Below are 27,074 nucleotides of genomic sequence, written 5' to 3'. Positions count from 1 at the left end.
TGTGCAATTGCACAGTATTGCGCAATAGCAAGAAATCTTCAATTGCACAGTATTGTACAGTAGCAAGAATTTTCAATTGCACAATAGCAAGAAATCTTCAATTGCACAGTATTGTGCAATAGCAAGAAATATCTAATTGCACAATATTGCGCAATACATGTAGCATCAAATTTTCAATTGCACAGTTTTGCGGAATAGCAAGTTTTTTTAACTAGTTAACACATGTAAGTTTTTATTGCTGACCTTTGTTGTCCTTTCTGCAGTTTTTCATTCACATATATTTTGGTTGTCAGACATTTTCAAACTGGAAGATACTTTTCAGGGAAGGGAAAGAAACGGAAACAATGATGGTACTTTTTACATTGAAAACTCCATGTGTTACAAGCACTAAGATGATTCTGATGAGAAATGTGGATCTCAAAAGTGCTTTAATAATATCAAAACATAGTGGAAAGGAGTATGTTCGATAAGGTCCAAAATTGGCCCCCTTTTTTAGCGTTAATTTCAAATTCGGATTTATTGACCAATATCATGATAAATAATAGCTAATACATTGACTAGCTAGGATATAAGCCATTTTGTTGAAAATTTTACGTTTCTGCGTTTCATTATGACGTCACAAGTTGTACTCATATTGATTTTTCACGAAAAAATCGATAAAAATCAATAAATTTCCATAAATAATTGGACAGGAAACATTGAGCGCATACCTCGACAACAAAGATCTTTTAAAATAATGTTTGTGAAGTCATTTCACATGTCTTGTTTGAATATAAAGCTTGTCGACGCCTGCGCTCTGTGTTTCCTGGTCCTTTATTTAGTTGAAATCCAGCTGATTTTGTCAAATTTAACCAAAATCCCTTATCTTGACCATTTTGGGATGTAAAAATCAACGTGTTAGAATCAAACTTTGTCAAAAACAGTTTGGATTAAATTTCCCACATGTCTTTAAGGCAACTTAAAACAATTATTGTCGTCTAACTATCAACTTTATAATTGGGGCCAAATATGGCCCTTACCGAACTTACTCCTGTACGTACATTATGACCAATGCAATCACTGTTTTAGAAATATGTAAAATTTATTAAGAGAACTTTTTATGCCATTTTTATACGACCGCAAAATTTCGTCGTATATTGCTATCACGTTGGCGTCGTCGTCGTCGTCCGAATACTTTTAGTTTTCGCACTCTAACTTTAGTAAAAGTGAATAGAAATCTATGAAATTTTAACACAAGGTTTATGACCACAATAGAAAGGTTGGGATTGATTTTGGGAGTTTTGGTTTCAACAATTTATGAATTAGGGGCCAAAAAAGGGACCCAAATAAGCATTTTTCTTGGTTTTCGCACCATAACGTTAGTATAAGTAAATAGAAATCTATGAAATTTAAACACAAGGTTAATGACCATAAAAGGAAGGTTGGTATTGATTTTGGGAGTTTTGGTCCCAACAGTTTAAGAATAAGGGGCCCAAAGGGTCCAAAATTAAAGTTTGTTTGATTTCATCAAAATTGAATAATTTGAGTTCTTTGATATGCCGAATCTGACTGTGTATGTAGATTCTTAACTTTTGGTCCCTTTTTCAAATTGGTCTACATCAAGGTCCAAAGGGTCCAAAATTAAACTTAGTTTAATTTTGACAAAAAATGAATCAGTTGGGTTCTTTGATATGCTGAATCTAAAAATGTACTTAGATTCATGATTATTGGCCCAGTTTTCAAGTTGGTCCAAATCGGGGTCCAAAATTAAACTTTGTTTGATTTCATCAAAAATTGAATAAATGGGGTTCTTTGATATGCCAAATCCAACTGTGTATGTAGATTCTTCATTTTTAGCTCACCTGGCCCGAAGGGCCAAGTGAGCTTTTCTCATCACTTTGCGTCCGGCGTCTGTCGTCGTCCGTCGTCGTCGTCCGTCGTCGTCCTGCGTTAACTTTTACAAAAATCTTCTCCTCTGAAACTACCAGGCCAAATTAAACCAAACTTGGCCACAATCATCATTGGGGTATCTAGTTTAAAAATTGTGTCCGGTGACCCGGTCAACCAACCAAGATGGCCGCCATGGCTAAAAATAGAACATAGGGGTAAAATGCAGTTTTTGGCTTATAACTCAAAAACCAAAGCATTTAGAGCAATTCTGACAAGGGGTAAAATTGTTTATCAGGTCAAGATCTATCTGCCCTGAAAATTTCAGATGAATCGAACAACCTGTTGTTGGGTTGCTACCCCTAAATTGGTAATTTTAAGGAAATTTTGCTGTTTTTGGTTATTATCTTGAAAAATATTATAGATAGAGATAAACTGTAAACAGCAATAATGTTCAGCAAAATAAGATTTACAAATAAGTCAACATTACCGAAATGGTCAAATGACCCCTTTAGGAGTTATTGCCCTTTATAGTCAATTTTTAACCATTTTTCGTAAATCTTAATTATCTTTTACAAAAATCTTCTCCTCTGAAACTACTGCGCCATATTAAACCAAACTTGGCCACAATCATCATTGGGGTATCTAGTTTAAAAATTGTGTCCGGTGACCCGGTCAACCTACCAAGATGGCCGCCATGGCTAAAAATAGAACATCGGGGTAAAATGCATTTTTTGGTTTATAACTCAAAAACCAAAGCATTTAGAGCAATTCTGACAAGGGGTAAAATTGTTTATCAGGTCAAGATCTATCTGCCCTGAAAATTTCAGATGAATCGAACAACCTGTTGTTGGGTTGCTACCCCTAAATTGGTAATTTTAAGGAAATTTTGCTGTTTTTGGTTATTATCTTGAAAAATATTATAGATAGAGATAAACTGTAAACAGCAATAATGTTCAGCAAAATAAGATTTACAAATAAGTCAACATTACCGAAATGGTCAAATGACCCCTTTAGGAGTTATTGCCCTTTATAGTCAATTTTTAACCATTTTTCGTAAATCTTAGTTATCTTTTACAAAAATCTTCTCCTCTGAAACTACTGCGCCATATTAAACCAAACTTGGCCACAATCATCATTGGGGTATCTAGTTTAAAAATTGTGTCTGTTGACCTGGTCAACCTACCAAGATGGATGCCATGGCTAAAAATAGAACATGGGATAAAATGCAGTTTTTGGCTTATAACTCAAAAACAAAAGCATTAAAAGGAAAACTGGCATGGGTTAAATTGTTTATCAGGTCAAGATCTATCTAATTTCAGACGAATCGATAGTCAATTTTTAACAATTTTCATAAAATTTGTAAATTTTTACTAACACTTTTAACTGAAACTACTGGGCCAATCATTATAGATGGGGATATATGTACGCAGCAAGAATGTTCAGTAAAGTTAGATCTACAAACATATCACCATCACCAAAACACAATTTTGTCACGAATCCATCTGTGTCCTTTGTTGAATATTCACATATACAAATGTACCAAGGTGAGCGACACAGGCTCTTTAGAGCCTCTAGTTGGTCCTGTTTTCAAATTGGTCTACATTAAAGTCCAAAGGGTCCAAATTTAAACTTAGTTTGATTTTAACAAAAATTGAAATCTTGGGGTTCTTTGATATGCCAAGTCCAAACATGTACTTAGATTTTTGATTATGGGCCCAGTTTTCAAGTTGGTCCAAATCAGGATCTAAAATTATTATATTAAGTATTGTGCAATAGCAAGTCTTTTCAATTGCACAGTATTGTGCAATGGCAAGAAATATCTAATTGCACAATATTGTGAAATAGCCAATTTTTTTTAATTAGAGTTATCTTTCTTTGTCCAGAATAGTAAGCAAGAAATATCTTATTGCACAATAGTGTGCAATAGCAAGATTTTTTTTTCATTGGAGTTATCTTTCTTTGTCCCGAATCAACTTAAATCTTTGTTATATACAATATACAATGTATATTCACTTTTTACTACCAACTGATAAATTAAAATAGTCTTTACCATTCAGTGATAACAAGCATTTTTTTTACATCTTAATATTTTATGATTTATTTAGATGAGTAGTTATTGTTGCAAACTCCATTAGAAATTTTAATTGAGATTAGTTTTGGAATAAGGGAAAGGGGGATGTGATTAAAAAAATTGGGTTCAATTTTTCCCATTTGAAATTTCATAAATAAAAAGAAAATTTCTTCAAACTTTTTTTGAGGGAATTAATATTCAACAGCATAGTGAATTGCTCTAAGAGAAAACAAAAATTTTAAGTTCATTAGAACACATTCATTCTGTGTCAGAAACCTATGCTGTGTCAACTATTTAATCACAATCCAAATTTAGAGCTGAATCCAGCTTGAATGTTGTGTCCATACTTGCCCCAACCGTTCAGGGTTCAACCTCTGCTGTCGTATAAAGCTACGCCCTGCGGAGCAACTGGTTTAGCATTAAATAAGCCGGATCATACACAAAATTTCAGGTGGTCCATAGGACTACTGATTAACCATGTTTACCGTTAGTGTCGAACCCTGATTTGGTTTCCCGACAATAACTTTAGTATAAGTGAATGTATATCTATTGTTTAGAAATTAGGAGCCAAAACAAGTATTTTTTCTACTTTCAGGATAATAACTTGTGTAAAAGTATTTTAAATTTCTCTGAAAATATACCATAATATTTACCACAAGTAGAAGGTTTGGATTCATTTTGGGGGTTGTGGACAAAGGAAGATAACTCAAATTTTAAAAATTAATTTTAACAATAACATCAACTTCAACCAATGCTTTATACAATGCAATGTTCACTGGAAAAAAATCTTTACCCAATCAATTTGATTTATGTTCTTCAGTTATGTCCCTTTATAACCTTATATGATATTTTGTTTCAGTTTTTAACTTAAGTTTGTCTCAACTGAATTTAATGAAATGTATATATATATAATTATTACCTCTTAACTCAGTTTAAGTTCAAGTTTTGGAAGCATCACTTTTACTGTTCTTTAGTTATTTCCCTTTATTATATTATATGCTAGTGGGGGCATCATCTGTGTCCCCTTACCCTTCAGGAGCACCTGAGATCACCAACAGTTTTTGGTTGGGTTTGTGTTGCTTAATCTTCAGTTTTCTTTGTTTTGTCTTGGATATATATTATTTGTCTTTTTGTCGAGCCTTTGTAATTTAGTCGAAAAAACAAGACTAAGCGATCCTACATTCCGTCGTCGGCGGTGGCGTCCACAAATATTCACTCTGTGGTTAAAGTTTTTGAAATTTTATTAACTTTCTTAAACTGTACTGGATTTCTACCAAACTTGGACAAAAGCTTGTTTATGATCACAAGATAGTATCCAGAAGTAAATTTTGCAAACATAAAATTCCACTTTTTCTGTATTTTACTTATAAATGGACTTGTTTTTTTTCTGGGGGGAAACATAACATTCACTCTGTGGTTAAAGTTTTTAGAATTTTAATAACTTTCTTAAACTATCCTAGGTTTGTACCAAACTTAGACAGAAGCTTGTTTATGATCATAAGATAGTATCCAGAAGTAAATTTTGTAAAAAAATAAATTCATTTTTTTCATATTTTACTTTGAAATGGATTTAGTTTTTCTGCGGGGAAACATTACATTCACTCTGTGGTTAAAGGTTTTAAAATTTTAATAACTTTCTTAAACTATCCTGGGTTTGTACCAAACTTGGACAGAAGCTTATTTATGTTCATAAGATAGTATCCAGAAGTAAATTTTGTAAAAAGATAACTCCATTTTTTCTGTATTTTACTTTTTTAAATGGACTTACATTTTCTTCCAGTAAACATTACATACAGTCTGCAGTTTAAGTTTTCAAAACATTAATATGATTCATTAACTATCCTAAATATTTACCAAACTTGGACAGAAGGTTCTCACAATCATAAGATAGTATCAAAAGGAATATTTTTATTGATTTTTTTCCTCATTGTTGTTGAGCCTGTGATTTACAGCAGAACCCTTACAATTTTTTTTCTATTTTAACCATTTTTAAAACCACTTTCAACTTTTAAAACATCAATTTTCAGAAAAGAACGTGAGACATTGCAGCGTGTATGCTCTTGTTTAAGATGACAGAGAGAAAATACTAACAGAAAAAAGAAGATAAACTAAAAAGTTATCTTCATCATAAATCCTTAAACATATTCTTTCATGGTAGAGAGATTTCATTGTTAAACATACGCATAAATCAAGGTTAACATTTTGTTAATTTTTTTCTTCTAAAACTACTTTTAGGAGACTGGAGACTTATTGATTAATAGAGGACACGAATATGGTGTAACTACAGGTAGAAAAAGACGTGTTGGATGGTTAGATATGGTGATGTTAAACTTTTCAAATATGATAAGTGGATTTACTGGGTAAGTTTATATGGTGACATGCCAAAAGTGATTGACACATATAATTAGGGTTATCCTGACTTCTCGTGAATGGTATTTAGAACTTTAATGAAGAGAAAATGACGCATTTTTGGCTCAAACGTATCTCTCCCCATGATTTTGACCTCTGGAGTCATATAAGGCTGGGTTCATGGAAGAATTTTATTATATGATAGATGGATAAATTGTTGTATAATTGATGTATTTTATGAAACTAAATGGAAAAGGGTATTTCGATGAATTGATATTTGAATTTTGGTGAGAATTGGAAATGAAAAACTAAGCAATATAACCTACTTGGAGCTTTTTAATTTTATTTCAGGATTGCCATAACAAAGCTTGACATTTTGGATATCTTTAACGAGATCAAGATTGGGATAGGATATTGTCTGAATGGTAAAAAATTGGAAAGTTTTCCAGGTAAATTTATAGTATAATTTCTGTGTGTTGGCACTTCAGAGAAGTTGAATTAGCCCTGCTCACTAAAAACAACTTTTTGTTATGCTTGTCTTGCATTGGATGGAAATTGCTAAAAGAGACATTTTAATTCTGACATTATTTCTTGCAGAACTAAAAAAACAGGTCTGACTTAACTTCATGTTTTTAATCCCCGTAACTAAGTTACCCCTGTCCCATTAATTGTATCAAGTTATTTAAGATTCTTACAGATTAAATGCTAGGCCAAAAATAAGATTTTCAGACCAATCAGGCAACCCTTTGTTGAGTTGCTACCCCTGAATTGGTAATTTTATGAAAAGTTTGCAGCTTTTGGTTATTATCTTGAATATTATTATAGATAGAAATAAACTGTAAACAGCAATAATGTACAGCAAAGTAAGACCTTAAGATAAAGTCAACATGACCTTAATTGTCAATTGACCCCTTAGGGAGTTATTGCCCTTTATAGTTAATTTTTAACAATTTTCATAAATTTTGTAAATTTTTACCAAAAATTTTCCACTGTAACTACTGGACCAAGTTCATTATAGATGGTAATTGTAAGCAGCAAAGATGTTCAGTGAAGTGAGATCTACAAACACATCACCATCACCAAAACACAATTTTGTCATGAATCCATCTGTGTCCTTTGTTTAATATGCACATAGACCAAGGTAAGGGACACATGCTCTTTAGAGCCTCTAGTTCTAATTGCATAAAATTCATAAAATTGCAGCTTTTATTATAAATTGAAAAAAGCAACATTTCAAAAGAATCAACTTTTCTGCTGTCAAATGTTTTTATTGTATAGTATCAATTTATGACCAGACCAAGTCTTTATGTAAAAATATCTATATTGGTTGCTTAGGACAATAAACAACAAAACTAATATATATTGTCATACAAAAAGATGTTTCTCCCTCAGAATTGTATCTATAATCCACAACTTTTGAATTCACAAAAATGGTCACTTTTATGAAAAATTATAATTCAACAGAAACAATTCCTAATAACGTGTTGTTTTTTAATTGATAAAAAAACACAGAGTTTATTTTTTTTTTCAGGGGAATTTATGATTATGCACAAAAAAGATCCATGCGTATTTGCACCTACCACAATCAACTGTTTTGTGAAAATTTGTCTAAAATCTAGAAGTTTGCAAATATCACAAAGCTTCAAGCCATATTTTAAGTAATATGCACATCAAACTTTAAAGCCCATAGAAACAGATGTAAACAATTGAAATTTACCAACTTGGCCATTTTGTCGACTTTTGAGACATTGCGATCCTATGTTTTGTTGTCAGCCGAGGCGTCCACAAATATTCACTCTGTGGTTAAAGTTTTTGAAATTTTAATAACTTTCTTAAATTATCATGGAATTGTACCAAACTTGGACAGAAGCTTGTTTATGATCATAAGATAGTATCCAGAAGTAAATTTTGTACAAAAAAAATCCTGTTTTTCGTTATTTCTCTTATAAATGAACTTAGTTCTTTTCAAGGAAACATGACATTCTCTATGTGGTTAATGTTTTTAAAATTTTATTAACTTTTATAATTTATCCTGGATTTGTACCAAACTTGGACAGAAGCTTTTTTTTATGCCCCACCTACGATAGTAGAGGGGCATTATGTTTTCTGCTCTGTGCGTCTGTCTGTTCGTCCATCCCTATGTCCCGCTTCAGGTTAAAGTTTTTGGTCAAGGTAGTTTTTGATGAAGTTGAAGTCCAATCAATTTGAAACTTAGTACACATGTTCCCTATGATATGATCTTTCTAATTTTATTGCCAAATTAAAGTTTTAACCCCAATTTCACAGTCCACTGAACAAAGAAAAAGATAGTGCGAAGTTCAAGTTAAATTTTTTGTCAAGGTAGTTTTTGATGAAGTTGAAGTCCAATCAACTTGAAACTTAGTATACATGTTCCCTATGATGTGGTCTTTCTAATTTTAATGCCAAATTAGAGTTTTTCCACCATTTCATGGTCCACTAAACATAGAAAATGATAGTGCAAGTGGGGCATCTGTGTACTATTGACACATTCTTCTTATGATTCAAATCTAGTATTTAGAAGAAAATTAAGGTAAAATTTTGTCCTGTTTTTCCGTATTTTACTTATAAATGGACTTAGTTTTTCTTCCAGTTAACCTTACATACAGTCTGCAGTTAAAGTTTTTAAAACATATATATAAATTAGAATCATAAACTATCCTGGATTTGATCAAACTTGGACAGAAGCTTCTTACAATGAAAAGATAGTATCGAGAAATATTTTTTATTTATTTTTGTCGAGCCTGCAACTTTTGTTGCAGAAAGCTCGACATAGGGATAGTGATCTGGCGGCAGCGTTAGCTCACTTCTTAAAAGCTTTATATTTTAGAAGGTGGAAGACCTGTATGCTTCATACTTTGTATATAGATGCTTCATGTTATGAACTTTCCGTCAGTCACATGTCCAATGTCCTTGACCTCATTTTCATGGTTCAGTGACTACTTAAAAAAAAAGTTGTGATTTTTTGTAATGTTAAATTCTCTCTTATTATTAGTAATTGGGAAACTATATTTGGTATATGCGTACCTTGCAAGGTCCTCATGCCCATTAGACAGTTTTCACTTGACCTCGACCTCATTTCATGGATCAGTGAACAAAATTAAGTTTTGGTGGTCAAGTCCATATCTCAGATAATATAAGTATATTCGGTGTATGGAAGGACTGTAAGGTGTACATGTCCAACTGGCAGATGTCATCTGACCTAGACCTCATTTTCATGGTTCAGTGGTAATTGTTAAGTTTTTGTGTTTTGTTCTGCTGTTCTTATACTATATGCAATATGTCTACTATATTTGGTGTATGGAATGATTGTAAGGTATACATGTCTAGCTGACAGGTGTCATCTGACCTTGACCTTATTTTCATGGTTCATTGGTCAAAGTTAAGTTTTGAGTTTTGGTCTATTTTTCTAATACCTTATGCATTAGGTCAACTATATTTGGTGTATGGAAATATTTTATGATCTATATGTCTATTACGCAGGTTTTATTTGACCTTGACCTCATTTTCACGGTCAATTGCTAAGTCATTTAAGTGTTAAGTGTTTGTGTTTTGGTTTGGTTTTCTTAATCTATAAGCAATAAGTCAACTATATTTGTTGTATTGAAGAATTGTTTGCTGTACATGTCTGCCTGGCATGGTTAATCTGACCTTGACCTCATTTTCATGGTTCATTGATCAATGTTTCCTTTTCTTGGTTAATGTTGAGTTTATGTGACAGTTGTAATAAAGCTTTATATTTAGGTCTATCAACATAATATCAATGATTAATAAAGAAGGCTAGACATTTCAGTGTGTGCACTCTTGTTTTATTCATTTTTGTTGATGCTGCGACTAACATCGAAAATAGTTGAGACACTGGGTGCCGAAGAAACCTTTCAATTTTTAACCGGATTTTTGTGACAAATGTTGTCTGTGCATTAACTCATGAACCGTTAAACCAAAGCTTTTAAATTTTGATGTGATGTTACTGATAACTAAATGAAGGTCAAGTTCAATAATGGCGATTTTGAGTTTTACCGATGAGGAGTTATGGTTCTTGAAAGATTGAAAAATGGAGTTTCTAGTCGTGTCCGTGCATTTACGCATGAACTGTTCTACCAAAGCTTCCCAAATTTTAATATGTTGTTACTGATGAAAAAATTGAAGTCAAGTTCAATAATGACCATTTGGACTTTTACCGTTCAGGAGTTATGGTTCTTGAAAGATTGAAAAATGGAGTTTCCAGTCGTGTCCGTGCATTTACGCATGAACTGTTCTACCAAAGCTTCCCAAATTTTAATATGTTGTTACTGATGAAAAAATGGAGGTCAAGTTTAATAATGACGATTTTGACTTTTACCGTTCAGGAGTTATGGTTCTTGAAAGATTGAAAAATGGTGTTTCCAGTCGTGTCCGTGCATTTTCTCATGAACCATTCAACTGAAGCTTTTGAAATTTTTAAATGTTGTTACTGATGACAAAATAGAGGTCAAGTTTAATAATGACTACATTTACTTTTACCGTTCAGGAGTTATGGTTCATGAAAGATCTAAGCTTTTCAAATTTTAATATGTTGATACTGATGACAAAATGGAGGTCAAATTTAATATTGACGATTTTCACTTTCACGATTCATCAGTAATGGTTCTTGTGATATTGCCAGGACACAAATAAATGTTAATAAATCCAGTTTGCTATTGTTGTGACAGCCTCTTGTTTTACTTTCACTAAAATCTATTTCTTTTGTTTAATTTCATCTGGGTTTCCACTTGAATGTTAGTTGTGATTTATATTGATGATTAATTGCTTACAGTATGTCTATTTTTTTTATAGCACTAGCGGAAGACTTAAAGCATGTAACAGTTGAGTATATCACCCTTCCTGGTTGGAATCTGGACACTTCGAAAGCCAGATCATTTAGCAATCTTCCTCCTAATGCTCAGGCTTATGTCATGAAAATTCAGGAGTTAATGAATGTACCAGGTGAGTTTGTAGAAACAGAGCCTTCAATAGTTCTCACCTAAACAATTGGTATAGTCCATTTGAGTGAACCTTTAAAATTAGATTATTGAAAATTCTTTTTATTCAAGATAGGATAACAGTGGCAGTGGTGTAACCTATATGTTTTCAAAAAGTAATAGACCTGGATGCTTCATAGTGATACCCTCTATGCAGATACTTAATATTGCAATGTTTTGGTCTATCGTATGTCCATTATTCTAGATCTTATTTTCATGGTTCAGCAACTGCTTGAAAAAAAATATATATAGAGAATAACACAAATCCGTATCATATGCAGTATCATCCCGAGAAACCAATATCAGCCCGAGGTATGATATTGGTCGAGTGTGATACCGATTTTGTCATGTTTTATACACCTTTTCATATATTTCAACAAGAGAGTATATATGAACTGCTTTTTATACGGCCGCAAAAAAATTTATGCGTCATATAATGTTATCATGTTGTCTGCCTCGTTGTCCGAAGACACATTTAGTGTCTGGACAATAACTTAAGTTTTAGTGAATGGATCTCTATTCATTTTTACCAGAAGGTTCAATACCACTAAAGGAAGGTTGGGATTGATTATGAGGGTTATGGTCCAAATAGTTTAGGAATAAGGGGCCAAAAAGGGGCCCAAAATAAGCATTTTTGTAGTTTTCAAACAATAACTTGTGTTTAAGTGTATGAATCTATCTAAAATTATACTACAAGTTTCCATACCATGAAGGGATGTTTAGTATTGACTTTGGGGGATTATGGCTCAAAATGTTTTGGAATAAGGGGCAGAAAAGGGGAAAACTAGGTTTTTCTGGTCTATGGACAATTACTGGACGACAATTAAAAATGCTGTGAAAGGGAGGTAATTAAAAAAAAAAAATTCACGGAAGGGCCAATTCCAAAAAGTGCCAACAGAATAGAATTTACTATAAAAACAAAAAATAAAAATGCTTTTTGGTCAATATCTCGATATACATATATTATGATATGTGTGATAAATAGTTAATTTAACCCTCAAAAAGGATGAAAGTCCAATATGCGGAATTTATGGTGATTTTAGGTGGGAAAAACAGGGAATCTCCCCAGAAGGACATTTCAAACCAAAACAAAGTTGTTTTTGTGACTTGTAATTTATACTCCTTTTCCCCTCAAAAATGAAATTGGTTTGGTGTGTCCTTATTTCATACAAAACTTTTTATAAAAAAAAAATGTAACATCGCTAAATTGTACTGATATAGCTCCTAAATAAGACAGTATAACCAAGCATCGTCGTGGCTCCATCAGTAGAGCATAGAACTACTAATCACAGACTGTTTTGAAGATAAGGTTCGAATCTCGCTTGACTTTTTGCATTTTTATACGACTGCAAAATTTGAAAATTTTTCATCGTATATTGCTATCACGTTGGCGTCGGCGTCGTCCGAATACTTTTAGTTTTCACACTCTAACTTTAGTAAAGGGGAATAGAAATCTATGAAATTTTAACACAAGGTTAATGACCACAAAAAGAAGGTTGGGATTGATTTTGGGAGTTTTGATCCCAACATTTTAGGAATTAAGTGCCAAAAAGGGCCCAAATAAGCATATTCTTTTTTTGGCCAGCATTCGACTTTAGTCGAAAAAGCGAGACATAGCGATCCTACTTTCCGTCGGCGGCGGCGTCCACAAATATTCACTCTGTGGTTAAAGTTTTTTAAATTTTAATAACTTTCTTAAACTATACTGGATTTCTACCAAACTTGGACAGAAGCTTGTTTATGATCATAAGATAGTATCCAGAAGTGAATTTTGTAAAAATAAAATTCCATTTTTTCAGTCTTTTACTTATAAATGGACTTAGTTTTTCTGCCGGGAAACATTACATTCACTCTGTGGTTAAAGTTTTTAAAATTTGAATAACTTTCGTAAACTATCCTGGGTTTGTACCAAACTTGGACAGAAGCTTGTTTATGATCATAAGATAGTATCCAGAAGTAAATTTTTTAAAAATAAATTTCCATTTTTTCCGTATTTTACTTATAAATGGACTTAGTTTTTCTGCCAGGAAACATTACATTCACTCTGTGGTTAAAGTTTTTGAAATTTTAATAACTTTCTTAAACTATACTTGATTTCTACCAAACTTGGACAGAAGCTTGTTTATGATCATAAGATAGTATCCAGAAGTAAATTTTTTAAAAATAAATTTCAATTTTTTCAGTATTTTACTTTTAAATGGACTTAGATTTTCTGCCAGGAAACAACACATGCACTTTGTAGTTAAAGTTTGAATTTTTTTAATAACTTTCTTCTTTCCTATACCATTTTGGATTTGTACCAAACTTGGACAGAAGCTTTTTTATGATCAAAAGCTAGTATCGAGAAGGAAATTTTGTTAAAATTTTGTACCTGTGTTTCTGTATTTTACTTATAAATGGACTTAGTTTTTCTTCCAGTTAACATTACATACAGTCTGCAGTTAAAGTTTTAAAACATTTATTAGATTCATAAACTATCTTGGATTTTTACCAAACCTGGACAGAAGCTTTTTACGATCAAAAGATAGTATCAACAGGAATAATTTTATTGATTTTTTTCCTCATTTTTGTTGAGCCTGTGATTAACAGCAAAAGTAGGCGAGACACTGGGTTCTGCGGAACCCTTACGAATTTTTTCACACAGTAACTTTAGTTAAGTAAAAAGAAATCTATGAAATTTTGACACAAGGTTTATAACCACAAAAGGAAGGTTGAGATTGATTTTGGGAGTTTTGGTTCTTACAGTTTAGAAATTAGGGGCCAAAAAAGGGGTCCAAATAAGCATTTTTCGGATCAAGTATACGTGATTGTAGTACCATCGGACTTATATTTAAGTCAAATGAAGTAAATCGGTTCTTATACAAATTACATAATTGTAGTACCATAGGACTTATATTTAAGTCAAATGAAGTAAATCGGTTTTTATACAAGTTAAATTATTTTCCAGGTTTATTATTTGAAGATTGTAGTTATGTTTAATCGCCATATTAAGTTGGGATCGACAGGTCGATAGATCGACAGCGACATGTCAACAATTAGCTTGATTGACAGTCCGACAAGTCGAAAATGTAGCTATTTCTTTTTTTATAATTGTTAAAAGTTTAGGCAAACGGTTCTACAGATAAAAAAAACCATAAGCATCAACACATCCAATATCAGTAACACCTGTCGTCCTGCTGACCTGTCGACCTGCTGACCTATCGACCTGCTGACCTGTCGACTTGCTGACTATTTAACTGAGTACCAAACCTTCCCTCTACACAACAAACTGACTTAATGACTAATAATCTATGGATAACATGAAACATCTTCTGACCTGTTGTCCTGCTGACCTGTCGACCTGCTGACCTGTCGACAGGTCGACCTGCTGACCTGTCGACCTGCTGACCAGTCGACTTGCTGACCTGTCGACCTGCTGACCTGTAAACTTGCTGACTATTTAATTGAGTATCCAACCTCATGCTAGTCCCTATCCACATTGACATATTAACAGCTGTTATGTTAACCTCCAAAAACACAGACCCACAAGAACATATTTAATGTTTCAGCGAATGAATATTTCGATTGTTGCCGGAACTAGGCCTTCAGATTGTTGCGCGCCTAAACATGTTTAAAGTATTGGCGTATGGATATTTCGAATATTGCCGGAACTACTTAAACGTATTCTATACTTGGGCCCATTTTTCTTGGTTTTTAAGTAAATAGAAATCAATTGGGAGTTATCTTTCTTTGTATAGAATAGTAGTTGAATCAACTTTTTTGCACCATAACTTAAGTATAAGTGAATAGAAATCTATGAAATTTAATCAGAAGGTGTATGACCACAAAAGGAAGATTGGTATTGATTTTGGGAGTTTTGGTCCTTACAGTTTAGGAATTAGGGGCCAAAAAGGGGTTCAAATAAGCATTTTTTGGGGTTTTCGTACCATAACTTTAGTATTAGTAAATAGAACTCTGAAATTTAAACACAAGGTTTATGACCATAAAAGGAAGGTTGGTATTGATTTTTGGAGTTTTGGTCCTAACAGTTTAGGAATAAGGGGCCCAAAGGGTCCAAAATTAAACTTTGTTTGATTTCATCAAAAATTGAATAATTGGGGTTCTTTGATATCCCAAATCTAACTGTGTATGTAGATTCTTAATTTTTGGTCCCGTTTTCAAATTGGTCTACATTAAGGTCCAAAGGGTCCAAAATTAAACTTAGTTTGATTTTGACAAAATTTGAAACCTTTGGGTTCTTTGATATGCTGAATCTAAAAATGAACTTAGATTTTTGATTATTGGCCCAGTTTTCAAGTGGGTCCAAATAAGGGTCCAAAATCAAACTTTGTTTCCATTCACTAATACTAAAGTTATGGTGCAAAAAAGTTGATTCAACTACTATTCTATACAAAGAAAGATAACTACAACTTTGTTTGATTTAATCAAAAATTGAATAAATGGGGTTCTTTGATATGCTAAATTTAACTGTGTATGTAGATTCTTGATTTTTGGTCCAGTTTTCAAATTGGTCTACACTACGGTCCAAAGGGTCCAAAATTAAACTAAGTTTGATTTTAACCAAAATTAAATTCTTGGGCTTCTTTGATATGCTTTATCTAAACATGTACTTTGAGTTTTGATTATGGGCCCAGTTTTCAAGTTGGTCCAAATCAGTATTCAAAATTATCATATTAAGTATTGTGCAATAGCAAGAAATTTTCAATTGCACAGTATTGCACAATAGCAAGAAATATCTAATTGCACAATATTTTGCAATAGCAATTAATTTTTAATTGGAGTTATCTTTCTTTGTATAGAAAAGTAGTTGAATCAACTTTAATCATTGTTTTATACAATATACAATATATTTTCATTTTTACTTCCAACTGATAAATTAAAACAATCTTTACCATTCAGTGATAACAAGCACTTTTTATTACATTTTAATATTGTATGATGTATTTAAATGAGCAGTTATTGTTGCAAACTTCATTAGAAATTTGAATTGAGATCAGTACACTATAACTTTAGTATAAGTGAAAGGAAATCTATGAATTTAAACACAAGGGTTATGACCATAAAAGGAAGGTTGATATTGATTTTGGGAGTTTTGGTCCCAACAGTTTAGGAATTTGGGGCCCAAAGGGTCCAAAATTAAACTGTTTGATTTCATCAAAAATTGAATAATTGGGGTTCTTTGATATGCCGAATCTAACCGTGTATGTAGATTCTTAATTTTTGGTCCCATTTTCAAATTGGTTTACATTAAGGTCTCAAGGGTCCCAACTTAAACTTTTGTTTGATTTTGACAAAAATTGAAACCTTGGGGTTCTTTGATATGCTGAATCTAAAAATGTACTTAGATTTTTAATTATTGGCCCAGTTTTCAAGTTGGTCCAAATCGGGGTCCAAAATTAAACTTTGTTTGATTTCATCAAAAATTGAATAAATGGGGTTCTTTGATAAGCCAAATCTAACTGTGTATGTAGATTCTTAATTTTTGGTCCAGTTTTCAAATTGGTCTACATTAAGGTCCAAAGGGTCCAAAATCATAATGTGACATAAACCTATGTTGTGTCAACTATTTAATCACAATCCACATTTATAGCTGTATCAAACTTAAAAGTTGTGTCCATACTTGTCCCATCTGTTCAGGGTTCTACATCTGCGGTCGTATAATGCTGCTCCCTGCGAAGCAACTTGTTTGTGTTGTTATATTAAATTTTAATGTTTCTATCATATTTTCGGATGTTGGCTTAATTCATAGAGTCATTCTGGTTCATTTTGACCTCATAGTATACTTGTATATCATTTTATTAAAGAAAAAATAATTTATCGCTTATTGTTGCAAACTTCATTATAAATTTGAATTGAGATCAGTACACTATAACTTTAGTATAAGTGAAAGCATTCCCACGACTTTCATACTCTTGACTAACTTTCTATTCAATGTTTACATTTATTACATATATGCAAGGAACAACTGCCGTCAAACTGATGTAGGTGCCTGTACATAAGCAATAACACGAGAATTTATTATATAGCAATGAAGCCCAAATGCTGCGTGTGTAATATACACATAACTTAAAATGAGGCCATTGTATACAAGTTTCAAAACAACACAAACAATTTTTCGAAACCTTTTTTGAACATGGTATTATGTGTAACAAATGCAGTCAACAGCAACTTTGTCGCAAATTCACTAACTGTGCAGATACTAGTGATGACATTTTTACCACTGGTACCTTAGTCATCAGAAAATAAAACAATACCACAGAACAAATCAATTACACTACAAATCGTGATTGTAGGTAAAGCATCAAGAAGCTATTACGTCTGGTACACAACGAAGGGCTGATTTGTTAAAATGCCAGAAAAGGCCATATAACATGTGTTAGTAACACAAGGTGTTCTATGACCAACTGATGTAAGATGTTCTCCAGTTAAAATATAAATTATCTTATCTTATCTTATAGACGATAAAACCTTAAAAGACAAATACAGATAAACATATATTCAAAATGAGAAAACCAGCATCCAATTTGAATTTGTTTGATATTATTTGGCTTGTTGACAAGTTATGTGTACCTTATGCGCATACAGGGGGTTAACAATTAAACAAAGTCAATATAATTTTTTTTAAAATAGTCTTTGCCTTGTTTTTGGTAGGAATACCTGTTCAAGGTATAAAAAGAAGTAATGTGACCTATGTTCATGTACTATAGTTAGCATCTATCTGGCTATTTAAAACATGATTTACCTATCTTATCAAATTCCAAATTTTTTAAAAGTTTGAAGAAGAAATCTTTAATTGCACAATATTGCACAATAGATTTGTAAGACCTTGACATTTGTTTTGTATCAGTAACCCATGTTACATGTTATGTCAAAAATTTGATCACAATCCAAATTCAGAGCTGTATCAAGCTTGAATGTTGTGTCCATATTTGCCCCAACTGTTCACGGTTCGACTTCTGTGGTCCTATAAAGCTACAACCTGCAGAGCACCTGGTTCATCATATTTTCACATTTGCATCCCATCAGGACAACTATTTATTAAGACCTTTCTGTTTCAAGTGTTCAATCATAATGTCACTAATGGTGCATTTTATGTAAACACATTCACATTAATTTTAACAAACAAATGGAAGTTTTTAACAACCTAGACTGGCTATACAGCCCTTGCATGGTCCGCATTATTAATTACAAGTTAGATCAATACATTTCTCATAAATTTCAATTCAAACATTGAATAGAAGTATAATTCTTTTAAGTGATTTTTATACGAGCGCAAAAATTGAAATCTTTTGGTCGTATATTGGTATCACGTTGGCGTAAATAAGTAAATAGAAATCAATGAAATTTAAATACAAGGTTTATGAACACAAAAGGAAGGTTGGGATTGATTTTGGGAGTTGAGGTCCGAACAGTTAAGGAATAAGGGGCCAAAAAGGGGCCCAAATAAGCATTTTTCTTGGTTTTCACACCATAACTTTAGTATAAGTAAACAGAAATCTATGAAATATAAACACAAGGTTTATAACCATAAAAGGAAGGGTTGGGATTGATTTTGGCAGTTTTGGTCCCAACAGTTTAGGAACAAAGGGTCCAAAATTAAACTGTTTGATTTCATCAAAAATTGAATAATTGGGGTTCTTTGATATGCCAAATCTAACTGTGTAGAGTGGGGAGCCCATATTCGCCTGGAACACAATTTTGCCATTTTATGATTTTGAGGTGTAAAAACTTCAAAGGATGGCTAAAATGGAAGACATATACTGGTAAATGATATTATATAACAAATATGATTATTTTTTTAAAACTGAGACAAAATTGCGGCACTTACTAAAAAGGACAGAAAAAATTTTCGGCCAATTTCCTGGAAAAAAAACTTGAATTCAAAGAAGTATATCTAAGTATTTCTTTGACTGAATGCCCTAAATTTCAGTTCTTAACACCTTTGAAATGTCTGCTATTCATCTAGAATGAAATTGATTTGATCAATGTTGTTTAAAGCTGCGGTTATTTGGTTTAAATAGATGTGTAAAAATGGCGAATATGTGTCCCCCATTGACAAAAAATCAGGAAATTTCAAACACCCTTTAACCTAACTTTTCAGATGATTATATTCAAACAAACACATTTTCAAGCTTAAGAATATTTTGCATTTGAAGTTATCTTCATACTGAAATATCAGTATACTTCAAAAACATTTAGACTTGAACATAAACTGTAGAAAACATAAAAAGATGTGGCGAAATTGAGCACCCCACTCTATGTAGATTCTTAATTTTTGGTCCTGTTTTCAAATTGGTCTACATTAACATGATTAAGGTCCAAAGGGTCCAAAATTAAAACTCTGCTTTTTAGGGTTAGAAAAACAGAAACAGGTATAAAAAAAAAGTCAATCAATAAATTAAAACGGGAAAATGGTGAGATTTTAACAGATCAAAGTGATATACTTTGTAATATTTAGGTCTTTCCACTTTTCTGTGGAAAGACCTATTGTTTTTCTTCTGATTATTTTTTTTTTTTTTTTTTTCTTCCGCCTAATTTTGTTCTTGCGATAAACATTTGTTTCGCAATATGTCGCTTAGATATTTGGTATATGATATCGAACAGTTTATGCGCTTTTGAAATTTACCCTGCGTAAACGAATACTTTTCTTTGTAGGAGTTATCTCCCCAAACACTGTTTTCCTTGTTAGCGCATCTCCTTCGCAACCGTAAAAGATTATGACAAATTTATTTTACAAAATTGCTCGTTATATCCTTCGCATGATTTGTCCTATTTTGACTGAAGCGATATGACCGCTCCATATGAGAGTTATTTCCCCTTATGCATCTGATATAAGTGATATGAATTTCTATCTTATAAATCATAAGTGATAGAGACCTAGGATCTTTTGATTTGAGGTCCTTGGTCCCAAAAAATGAAAATTAGGTCAAGGTCAAAGGTCAAGGTCATATTCTAATATTTGAATTTGGCTTATTTTCACTTATATCCAAAGACTGTATAAGATATCAACAAATTATTTTTACTAAATTGTTAGTTGCGACATGTCGTAAGATGTAAATTTTGATTGCAAGCAAACGTTGAATGTAAAAGGGAGTTTTCTCCCCTCTTGTATTTAAAAATACGCGTTTGGTGATATAACTCATTAACTAAATATAATAAAGACCTATGGTCTTTTGATTTGAGGTCCTTGGTTTATGACCTTGAAATTGATCTCAACGTCATAGCTTAATTTGACGTTCTAGATTTTGACCTTTGCTTTTATTCTATATGTATACATGATAAAGATATACAACTTTTAGAAAAAGGTATCAAACCATTTAACCTTGTAAAAAACAACCGGAAGTGACCTTTTGTACACCGGAAATAGCAATTTTTTTGTACTTTATTAATATAAAAGTATATAGAACCAGATATTTTTGGAATCAGTGTCAAGTAAATATTCAAATATAATCGGAAGTAACATTTTTCAAACTGGAAGTAACAAATTATCTCCCTTATTTAAAAAAAAATGTATGGAAACAATATATTTTTGGAATCAGCTTACTAGGAGCTATCATTTGACGATTGAACTGACATTTTAAACTTAGTTTCACAACTTTTCATATCAAAATACATTGTTTTGATGGAAAGACCTTCAATTGTTCTCTGAACAATTGGTTTTTAATCTTCATAATGATTGTTAGCATAATACAACGACAACATTTAACACTTTGACATTTCACAAATCGACATTTCACAAATCCACAAGTTACAAGTTACAAAACATCAATATACAAATTGACAATTTACTGATAAAGAATTTTGAAATCACACAGTCACAGGTTACAAATTGACAATTTACGAATTAACAATTTTGAATTTACAAATAAACAAGCTACAAATTGAAAATTTACGCATTACGAATTATAAAATTACACAACTACAAGTTACGAATTGACAAGTTATGAATTAAGAATTTCTACCCTGTTGGCTTTCCATAGTTATATACATATAAACACAAAGCTTGAAGTCGTTGATGATCGTTAATAAGTACTATGTTTGACAACCAAGCTGTCAAGTGAAGACATTCAATTTTTACATGGTCTGTGATTTACAGGTAACAACAACCCTCATCAGTGACACAAAAATGTAATTAATGTTGACTTCAGTCATTCAACGGTAAAATATCCAAAAGTGGGAGATTTCCCAAATTTCGGCATTAGAGTGGGAGTCTCCTGCTCAAAACGGGAAGGTTGGCGGCAGGTATGGGATTACCGGCACCCATGAAATCCACGAAAAATTGTATCTAACGAATAATAATGAATCCATATTTTCTATTTTAAGATTTCAAAAAGAAAATTTCTTCATATGTTATTTTGGGGGGGGGAGTGGTCAATTCCCAACATCATTGTCTTTGCACAAAAGCAAACAAATGATAATAAATACAAATCACATAACCTATTCAAGTTCTTTGACTACAGTTATTTTGTGTAAGAGACCTATTATGTGTCAAATATTTAATAACAATCCAAATTCAGACCTGAATCAAGTGCAAATATTGTGTCTATTTTTGCCCTAATGGTTCAGGGTTGGACCTCTGCGGTCGTATATAGCTGCTCTCAGCAAAGCAATTTATTTATCATTGAGTATTTAATTTAAAAGAATTTTGCTTGTTCTATTTTATTTATGTTCTATTTTATAGTAATAATGAAGTATTGTCTTGTTAGATTTTTTGCCTCAACCAAATGGTATGAAATTTATACTTAATGCTGATTACCACAAAATACAGATCAAGTTTAAATTTTGGAGGCGTCACTTATATTGTTCTTGAGCTGTGCCCCTTTACAAATGGAAAAATTGCTGATTATTTTGTTTCCTTTCTCTAAGTTTGGTTTGCCTCAACCAAAGGCCATTAAACTCATACAAAATGCTTATTACAACAAAAAACAGATCCAGTTTGATTTTTTGGTGGTATATAGCTTTAACGGTTCTAGAGTTATGCCCCTTTCTTTATAAATGGAAAAATTCAGCTCTCTAACTTAAGTTTGCCCCAACCAAATGTTATGAGACTTATACACAATTGTTATAAAGACAAAATCAGATCAAGTACACATTTGGATAACTTGACTTTTACTGTCATTCAGTTATGTCCCATAATATTAAATTTTATATGATACCCAAGCAAGGGCATGGTTCCACATTTATGTCTTTAAATAATTATTTTTTCTATAACACCATTTTGCAAATACACCCGTACTTTTTATAGGCCTGGAAAAATTTTGACTGGATATATTATGGTATACAAATGTGTCTTGTCCGAGAGAGAGTTCACATGCTTAAAACTTGACACACTTCTGAGTTTCTGAGTTATATTAATCTTAATATCTGTATACTCTTTGGGGATGATTAAAAAATTGATTTTGAGTTTTTTGTAAAAAAAAAAAGAGGGGTTTTCACATTCAGAAACTATTCATGATTATTGCATAAAACTTCACACAGAAGACAACAGGCATATCATGCGCTGGTGGCACAGCTGTTTATTTGTTTTGTTTCTTAATTAAAGAGTAATAAATAATGAATAAATGTACTGACAATTTTACCTGTTTTAAATGACGATTGTTATAGTAACACTTATTGTATTTTATTTGTAGGCTTAGGTTGAATATATATCTATTAAATGTTTGCATAGGTTGCAGACACCCGTTCAACCATGGTAAGTGACAGGAACCATGTCAGTCAACCATGGTTCAATTTTGAAAGTGGTCAATGCAAAATCTAGAAAAATGCCACTAAATATTTGAAATATAAAAGAAATTTTAAGAACTTGAAAAAAAATTTCAGAATTTTATATGTATGATGTGTTTGTTTTTTAATAATTTTTTTTTTTTCCTTCAGTTAAATGGATTGGTGTTGGACAAGCCAGAGAATCCATTATAGAAGTAGCTCAGATATAACAGATTTAATCGGATGAAAGATGTTGATATTTTTATAAAGGGTTTTACTCCAATTAGTTCTGATATATTTTAATACATTTTTTATTTAGGTTTTTATGATTGGGATGCTTATATTGTAATTTGCTTTCTTGTACTGTGTAATAAAGTCCCTGCAGAAGGATGTTTGTGCCCTATACTTTTCAATTTGTCCATCTATCAACAATGTTTGTAAACTCAAAAACTCCGGAAGATATGGAAGGAAGCCAATAAATTTTACTCTGGTTTTTATACATACAAATTTTTTTTTTTAATTTGGACGTATAATGGTATAATGTTGTCAGCGTCGTCAGCTTCGTCCGAAAAGGATGGTTTCTGGATGATAACTTTAGTATCAGTGAATAGAAATCAATAAAATTTTAACACAATGTTTATAACCACAAAAGGAAGGATGGGATTGATTTTGAGGGTTATGGTCCCAAGGGTTAAGGAATTACTTTTTTTTTTAAACATTTTGATTAGGTAATTGAGTATTGAAACAATACTAGTTTGATTGATAACTGTCTTCTTTGGCTTTGTGAACAAACCCATGCTCTAAATCCAATAAAATTTGTTTGCACATGCATATACATGTATTGTCTTCTTCAGAATAATGAATTTGATAAAATTATCATGCGCTTAATATATTTCCTTAACTTTAAAACACTTTCAAAATGGTGCACATGATGTTACTAATTCATTTATCATACGAGTTGCGGAGGGTATAATGTTTTTGACCCTTCAGTCCGTCCGTCCGTCAGTCCTGTTTCTTGTCATCGCAACTCCTCTCAAACCACACAACAGAATTTCACGAAACCTTTTCAGATAATAAGGATATACTATGTAGTTGTGCATATCGACGGGAAATTGCGATTCAATTTTTTTTCTAGGAGTTACGCCCCTTTGAACTTATTTACTTGAATGTACTACTGCAACAGTTTGTCATCGCAACTCCTTTCAAACCACACAACAGAATTTCACGAAACCTTTTCAGATATTAAGGACATACTATGTAGTTGTTTATATTGACGGGAAATTGCGATTCAATTTTTTCCTAGGATTTACGCCCCTTTGAACTTATTTGATTCAATGTACTACTGCAACAGTTTGTCATCGCATCTCATCTCAAACCACACAACAGAATTTCACGAAACCTTTTCAGATAATAAGGACATACAATGTGGTTGTGCATATTGACGGGAAATTGAAATTCAATTTTTTTTCTAGGAGTTACGCCCCTTTGAACTTATTTGCTTCAATGTACTTCTGCAACAGTTTTGTCATCGCATCTCCTCTGAAACCACACAACAGAATTTCATGAAATTTTGTAGATAATAAGGACATACTATTTAGATGTGCATATTGGCATGAAATTAATTTTTCTTATTCAATTTTTTTTTCTTACACTTATTTAATTTCTCCAATGACAATGTGGGGACATGGGGTATGTGAGCGTGCTCACTAAGGTTCTTTAATTATGACTGTAATGTGTTGCATTTTGAAATTGACCTATTAGACCTAGATACGACAACCCTTCATGCTGGCTGTTCAAACTCCTCCCTCTGAAAAATCACAGTGCCAGCTGTTTGCTTCTTTACAAACAAAAAAGGGAGGTTCATGGAAGTGCCTACTCAGAAACCTTCGCTGTGTCAACGATTTAATCACAATTAAAATTCAGAGCTGTATAAAGCTTGAATGTTGTGTCCATACTTGTCTCAACTGTTCAAGGTTCGACCTCTGTGGTCGTATAAAGCTGCGCCCTGTGGAGCATCTGGTTACGTGTTAAGCATTGATGTGCATATTATTTTTTATGAAAATCAGGCCATAAGTTTTGGGAGTACATGTACTTCGATATTATTTATTAATCACAATTTTGAGAAACACCGTTTTTGTGCTAATATGTTTTTTTGTGGTTTTTTGTTCCTTTATTTTTTAGGTTGGAGATTAAACTCTATTTTTGTCTTGTCTTAATAAAAAAAATCACCATAAGTACTTCTGTGATAGTTTTGTAATAAAAATTGAGTATTATGGTAAATTGATTCCCAGTTTCAAAGGAAAATTTTCTCATTTTTGCAAAATTTGGCCTGGATTTCAATTTCATCATGAAATATCACAAAGTTTACAATTTGGTTCTAAAATAGTCATTTCAAAAGCACAACTGCTAGGTAAACAAAGGAGTAGGTCCAGTAAGACCCCTTTTTGGCCCCAAAATATAGCAGTTTTACAAAATTGTTAAAATATATACTTTTAGTTATTTATTGCACAGTAAAATGCTTCTGTTTCATAAATATGGGCTGTTTTTGACAATACCATGCACATATATCGAGTACTAGCACCATTAAGTCAGGCTAAATTATTGAAAACTTCACAATTCTAGCATTTTAGTTAAATTTTAGACGGTTTTCGTGTAAAACGAAAGTGGTCGCATTCGTGTTCATCCTTAATATTGAAATGTAAGTTGTATTTCACGATAATACATAACATATATAAAGGTTGAGGATGAACACGGATGCGGACCATGTCATTTCAGACAAAAACCAGCTGAAAAGTGATATTTTTCTGCATATTTGGTAGATTTTTCATATTTCAGCTTGAATCTGTGCGTTTTTTATGACTAAATCAGTTAAAATCTTTCACATAAACTAATTGATTCAAATAAAATAGACTTTTAAGTGTTTAAAAAGTGTACAAAATCTTTCGTCAGATGAACATGAAATTTGAGGCCAAATTCGGTCCTTACCGGACCTACTCCTTTCTTCATGAAAGTATAGGATTCAAATTCAACACATAATGTATTTATTAAAATACAACGATTTTTTGGAAAACTTGGGTTACAATCTGCAAAGGTGCTAACGTTTATATTGAAGTCTTGAGTCAAACATGGATTAGGACTGGTGATTATGATAAAAACTGTCATATTAGAATTAGGGAAAATTGGCCCAAAACTGATGTTAAAAAAAAATAATACATAGTTACACGATTAAGTGGTCACAACTATATATTTTAAGATGTGGGTTTCCAAAAGAACTTATTTGTATTTAAGTAAAGTTTTTGCTTCAATCAATCTCAAACTTTGAAAAGCATATTTGTTTGTTGCATTGCAACAATAATTGTTTTAAAGATTTAAAATGCTATTCAAACCGATTTCTAGTGTCAAGTTTTAAGTAAAAAGTTTGTATAAGTTTAAGAGATTTTAATCACAAATTTTGAGAATTTTGAAAAACATATTTTTGTTTAGTTGCTATTGCAAATTGATTTCCTGTGTCCTAAATTACTCATTGATCACCATTTATGAAATGGCTTTCCTTATTGCCTAACAATATGGTAGTCAGCTAAAGATTTAATAAAACTTGACCCTATTAGATATACAAATGTATTGATGTGTTTGTATCAGAATTAATTATTTGATTATGTGCCTCACACTAAAACTGTGCAGCATCATTAGTTGTCTAGTTTTACTTTTACCCCAATTTTCAGTACATATAGTATATGTATGTGGTATCAATTATGTCTACTTTCTTCAATAAAATATGAAGCTATAGAATAAAGGCAACAGTAGTATACCACTGTTCGATATTCATAAATCGATTGAAAAAAAACGAAATCTGGGTTACAAACTAAACCTGAGAGAAAGGCATCAAATATAAGAGAACTACAGCACAACAGAAACACTACATTAAAATGTAACACACACAGAAACAAACTAATATAAAAATGGCAATTTTCCTGACTTGGTTCAGGACATTTTAAGAAAAAAAATGGTGGGTTGAACGGTGAACCTGGTTTTGTGGCATGCCAAACCTCCTGCTTTAATGGCAA

The 27,074-nt window shown here is 32.1% G+C and overlaps 1 protein-coding gene across 1 annotated transcript in view; it reads left to right on the top strand.

The window, feature by feature from the left end:
- LOC134710327 (adenylosuccinate synthetase isozyme 1 C-like) overlaps positions 1-26,699 on the top strand; it is a 98,843-nt gene extending 72,144 nt beyond the window's left edge. The window contains exons 10-13 of the mRNA XM_063570653.1: positions 6,176-6,300; positions 6,641-6,738; positions 11,123-11,272; positions 23,182-26,699. Of these exons, the coding sequence (XP_063426723.1) occupies positions 6,176-6,300; positions 6,641-6,738; positions 11,123-11,272; positions 23,182-23,240 (432 nt within the window). The 3' untranslated portion in view covers positions 23,241-26,699. The remainder of the gene's footprint in view (positions 1-6,175; positions 6,301-6,640; positions 6,739-11,122; positions 11,273-23,181) is intronic.
- Positions 26,700-27,074: the final 375 nt, after the last annotated feature.

Source organism: Mytilus trossulus, chromosome 3 (assembly GCF_036588685.1).
Source record: "Mytilus trossulus isolate FHL-02 chromosome 3, PNRI_Mtr1.1.1.hap1, whole genome shotgun sequence".
NCBI lineage: Eukaryota > Metazoa > Mollusca > Bivalvia > Mytilida > Mytilidae > Mytilus > Mytilus trossulus.
Note: the sequence above shows the minus strand (reverse complement) of the source record. Positions and strands in the feature narration are given on the sequence as shown.